Source organism: Babylonia areolata, chromosome 6, assembly GCF_041734735.1.
Source record: "Babylonia areolata isolate BAREFJ2019XMU chromosome 6, ASM4173473v1, whole genome shotgun sequence".
NCBI classification, from domain to species: domain Eukaryota; kingdom Metazoa; phylum Mollusca; class Gastropoda; order Neogastropoda; family Buccinidae; genus Babylonia; species Babylonia areolata.
Genome location: NC_134881.1, coordinates 53454917 through 53460916, shown reverse-complemented (window position 1 = coordinate 53460916; position 6000 = coordinate 53454917). Strand labels below are relative to the sequence as shown.

Here is a 6000-nt window from a genome sequence, read left to right as displayed (position 1 = left end):
TTAGTCGCGGACTTTTTAAAACAAACAAAGCATTTTTCAGTCCGAGGCATGGAGTACAATAATGACAACACTTAGTCGCGGACTTTTTAAAACAAAGAAAGCATTTTTCAGTCCGTGGAACGGAGTACAATAATGACAACACTTAGTCGCGGACTTTTAAAACAAAGAAAGCATTTTTCAGTCCGAGGCATGGAGTACAATAATGACAACACTTAGTCGCGGACTTTTTAAAAACAAAGCATTTTTCAGTCCGAGGCACGGAGTACAACAATGACAACACTTAGTCGCGGACTTTTTAAAACAAAGAAAGCATTTTTCAGTCCGTGGAACGGAGTACAATAATGACAACACTTAGTCGCGGACTTTTTAAAAACAAACAAAGCATTTTTCAGTCCGGGGCACGGAATACAATAATGACAACACTTAGTCGCGGACTTTAAAAAAAAAGAAAAAAAAAGCATTTTTCAGTCTGTGGCACGGAGTACAATAATGACAACACTTAGTCGCGGTCTTTTTAAAAACAAACAAAGCATTTTTCAGTCCGAGGCATGGAGTACAATAATGACAACACTTAGTCGCGGACTTTTTAAAACAAAGAAAGCATTTTTCAGTCCGTGGAACGGAGTACAATAATGACGACACTTAGTCGCCGACTTTTAAAAAAAAAGCATTTTTCAGTCCGAGGCATGGAGTATAATAATGACGACACTTAGTCGCCGACTTTTAAAAACAAAGCATTTTTCAGTCCGAGGCACGGAGTACAATAAAGACAACACTTAGTCGCCGACTTTTAAAAACAAACAAAGCATTTTTCAGTCCGTGGCACGGAGTACAATAATGACAACACTTAGTCGCGGACTTTTAAAACAAAGAAAGCATTTTTCAGTCCGAGGCATGGAGTATAATAATGACGACACTCAGTCGCCGACTTTTAAAAACAAAGCATTTTTCAGTCCGAGGCACGGAGTACAATAAAGACAACACTTAGTCGCCGACTTTTAAAAACAAACAAAGCATTTTTCAGTCCGTGGCACGGAGTACAAAGCATTTTTCAGTCCGTGGCACGGAGTACAATAATGACAGATCAACTGTCCACTGATGCCTGATAATGAAACGCGTGCTTCACATTAATATTGGGTCAGTGTGAGTTTACGTTCAATGCTCAAAACACGGTTGTTTAACTCACTCAGTACGGCCAGTCCCCTCTTCTCCTCTACACAGACCCCTCGGATGTCCAGTGGGTGTCTGAATGACCCAACCTTTAGCTTCCGTCGTTAGAACTGTGGTATTCTTTGTCAACATTCACCTCTTCAGTATAAGAGCCTTCCGCTTGCAATATTTTGATGATGGTAATTGGGCTGAAACGCTGTTAACGTCGTCTCTTTCGCCGTTCGTATGGAGAGAGTTAACCGACTCGTTTCCAAGTTAGCCAACACATAGAAATCGTCCGCATTAATTCGTCACAAACAGCCGTCTGTCATCAAAGAACAACAATAATAAAAAAAAAGGTCAAGATTTCAAAACTGATATTTTCCAAGCCAAGCCAGGAGAAAGAGAGAGACCCAATTACTGCACGAGATCCGTTATTCCGTTACTCTTGACTGGGTTTGGAAAATAAATAAAACACGCACGCACGCACACAAATACACACATATATGTACATACACGCGCGCGCGGCGTCCATTGCGGGTCAGTTTCTTTCACTTGGTAGAGCCTTGACTTTTCCAGACGGTTGTGGGTGTAATCATGGCTGACTGTCAATGACCTCTGTGTGTCTGGTCGACTGGAACAACTTCTGACCATATTTGGTAGGAATCATAAACCGGCTTACGCTGGCCCAATTTAATGATAACATTAATATCAATAATGTTGATGATGATGATGATATAAAAATCATCATCGTCGTAACAATAATGTCAATTCATATAACGCCTATTTTCTAAATAGGGCTCTAGAGGCTTTGCACAAAAAAAAAAGAAGAAAAAAATGCGGAAAAAAAACAAGAAACACACACACACCTCACGGACAAACTGTTTTCTCTTTCTCTTTGTGTGTGTGTGTGTGTGTGTGTGTGTGTGTGTGTGTGTGTGTGTGTGTGTGTGTGTGTGTGTGTGTGTGTGTGCTGCAATTTCCACATTCACTTGTTTATACATGAACACGAGTGGTCTTTTACGTGAATGACCATTTTTACCCCTCTTTTTTGGGGGGGGAGTGGTGGAGGGTGGGGGGTTGGGAGGTGGGGGGTGGGATCATGCGGATATTCATAATTCATAGACAAAACGGGCTAAAGTTATAATAACTGCCCGGAACAAGGTATCAACTTCTTGCTAAGATTGAAATTAAGTGAACACCAAGCTAATATTGTGTGCGTGCGTGTGCGTATGTGTGTGTACACAGACAAACAAGAGTCAGGCAGACAGCTAGACAGACAGACAGAAGGCAGAGTCAGGTAGGTAGAGTCAGACAGTCAGACAGACAGACAGACAGGTAGGTAGGCAGAATCAAACAACTACAACAACAAAAAAACAAAAACACACCATCACCACCATTAAAATAAAAAACAATACTCCCTAAAAAATGCACAGAACCCCCCACCCCCACCCCCAAAGCACACAAATAAACAAAACAAAAATTGAACACTCAAACAAATTTTCATATACTTTTTAAAAATAAAATCTTATTTATATCATGGAGAAATATACTTACTGGTGAGTAGTATGTGTGTGTGTGTGTGTGTGTGTGTGTGTGTGTGTGAGAGAGAGAGAGAGAGAGAGAGAGCGAGAGAGCAAGAGAGAGAGGTTTAGACCAAATAGAAAACGTAACACAAACTTATTTTCATTTTCTTCTTTATTTCATAATCATCATCGAAAGTAATATATCAACTGTTGAAAAATGAGTATAAGATGTGAGTCCTTCAATTGCTAAAACAACAAAAAGGCAACCAAGCTATAACAAACAAAACAAAAAAACAAAAAAAAAACCAACAAAAAAAAAACAAGTGCCCAGCCTACGATGTTAAGCAATTGCCTGCGGATGATCAACAAAACACCTGCTTTCAATAGAATGGAATCCTATCTCCACAACTGGCCAGAAACAAGCAATAGAACACTCCAACTCATTCTCAAAAAGTGGAGAAAAAAAAAAGTCAGACTTGTAACAAAACACAACTCAACGTTGTACAAACTTTTATTTCCAGAGAACTCTGAGAGACAACAAACATTCCTTGGACTTGACACCTGCCCACTGACTTCTCAACGGTGCCTCAACACCACGAGTTCACCAGCAGAACGCAAACACCACAGATTCATTTGTGTTTTGCATCCAAAATGAAGTTTGCTCATATTTTCAAACGGCCAGAAATGCAGCCTCTCCATCTATGAAATACTGAAAGTACAAGAAAACAATCACAAAACCAGGAACAAGATATCATATTTGATCACAAGTGTTTCCTCTCGGCACATGACACTATGCTCCCATGTAAACCCAGCAGACTGCCAACTTGTCAGTGTCAGACAACCCCCCTAACACTGTCATTTTCACTGAACGTAACTGCATGACTTATTACCATAAAAATAACATGTCCATTCCAACTCCCACATGCACACAAACAACTTGAGCATATGTATGGTGAACATGAACAAGGCATGCGCATCCACCAAATGATTTACGAAACACCAAGAAAGGTTCTTCATAAAGATATGCATAACTCTTGTTTCTTTTCCCTGGCAAGTTCACAAGCGACGTCAGTAAAAAGAGGAAGAACTGTGGACAGTCTGCCTTTAAATCTCTCACAGCAAGGTGAAGAGGCATGTAAAAGGTGTATTTCCTGACAACTCTGGTTACAAACAAACATAATCCAAGACTGCCATAAAGGACAGTCATCACAGCAAAGATGTGAACACCATGGAAATCCTGCTGTAAACTCGAAGCAGTCGGCATCCCTTTGATATAGGGTAAAAAGCTTGAAGAACACAGGGAGGTCCTTAACGAGGCAAAGAAGCTGTTATTCAGTAAATCTTCCAATAAAGGGGAAACGTTATTCCGTCCACCAAACTGTCGATGTTGATCACACTGCACTTTGCACCCACTTGATAATCGCTGTCCTGTCACCAACTCATCTGCTCAAAACAAAGTGCTCAACAAGAAAACAAAACACAACAAAGGGTGTGAAGGAGGGGGGAGACAGCAGGAAGAGTTTCCCAGGTCAATCTCAAAAACAAAAGCTAATGTATCGACAGGAAAAACTTAACATGAGATTATCAAGCCATGATTTATTCATCAACTACATCAGTAAAGCCGATAAGCAACAGATGAATCAGTTTTATCTACATGATCATTGAAACAGGCTTATAAGGAAATATCTTCATGGTTTAAGAAGAGGTCCTCTGTAACAACACTGATCAATAAACTATTAAAAAAAAAAAAGACAAAAAAAAGACAGGACTATAAAATTTCAGTTCAGAAACAAAGCGAAAGATGTTTTTTTTAATTTCCTTTGTCTGAAAATTAACATAATTATTTCAGGGTGAACCAAATCATTACAAGCAGAACCACACACTTTTCTTTCATTTATCATCCCCCTGAAAATATTCTCATCGTTCACCCAACAACAACTTTAAACCTTTACAACACACATCAGAATAGAACTTTCTATATCTTTTCTTTTTTCACACTATTTCCCCCTCAAAACATTTCCAACAGCTATGACGAGTAGACAGCAAACACTGAAAACCCAGTTTCACAGCTCCTGACCAGCTAGTTGCATTTAAACGTCCTGTCGAGAGGCAAACAACGCACAGCGGAGGAAGTCTCTGGTGAGGTATGTTAATGTCCGTCAGCCATGATGGTTGGGTCGCAGCCCCTGACCTTCATGTTGGCGGGGGGATTGATGTAGATGTCCTTGTACAGCTCCTCCAATGGCAGCTCTGGGTCCATCTTGGCCTTCTCTGCCGCCTCCTCCACCAGCTTGCGCACGTCCACGTCAATTTTCTGACAAGGCACACACAGCACACCTTCATCACCACACAACACACCATCATCACCACACAGCACACCTTCATCACACAGCACACCTTCATCACCATACAGCACACCACCTTCATCACCACACAGCACACCACCTTCACCACACAGCACACCTTCATCACCACACAGCATACCTTCATCACCACACAGCACACCTTCATCATCACCACACAGCACACCTTCATCACCACACAGCACACCTTCATCACCATACAGCACACCACCTTCATCACCACACAGCACACCACCTTCACCACACAGCACACCTTCATCACCACACAGCATACCTTCATCATCACACAGCACACCTTCATCACCACACAGCACACCTTCATCACCACACAGCACACCTTCATCACCATACAGCACACCTTCACCACACAGCACACCTTCATCACCACACAGCACACCTTCATCACCATACAGCATACCTTCATCATCACACAGCACACCTTCATCATCACACAGCACACCTTCATCACCACACAGCACACCTTCATCATCACCACACAGCACACCTTCATCACCACACAGCACACCTTCATCATCACCACACAGCACACCTTCATCACCATACAGCACACCTTCATCACCATACAGCACACCTTCACCACCATACAGCACACCATCATCACCACACAGCACACCTTCATCACCACACAGCACACCTTCATCACCACACAGCACACCTTCACCACCATACAGCACACCATCATCACCACACAGCACACCTTCATCACCACACAGCACACCTTCATCACACAGCACACCTTCATCACCACACAGCACACCTTCATCACCACACAGCACACCTTCATCATCACCACACAGCACACCTTCATCACCACACAGGACACCTTCATCACCACACAGCACACCTCCATCATCACCACACAGCACACCTTCATCATCACCACACAGCATACCTCCATCATCACCACACAGCATACCTTCATCATCACCACACAGCACACC

The 6000-nt window shown here is 42.1% G+C and overlaps 1 protein-coding gene across 1 annotated transcript in view; it reads right to left on the bottom strand.

Annotated features, from left to right (window-relative positions):
- Positions 1-2829: 2829 nt before the first annotated feature.
- The window catches only part of LOC143283144 (putative pyruvate dehydrogenase E1 component subunit alpha, mitochondrial), a 32747-nt gene continuing 29576 nt past the window's right edge, over positions 2830-6000 (bottom strand). Inside the window, exon 9 of the mRNA XM_076589287.1 lies at positions 2830-4989. Within this exon, the coding sequence (XP_076445402.1) occupies positions 4825-4989 (165 nt within the window). The 3' untranslated portion in view covers positions 2830-4824. The remainder of the gene's footprint in view (positions 4990-6000) is intronic.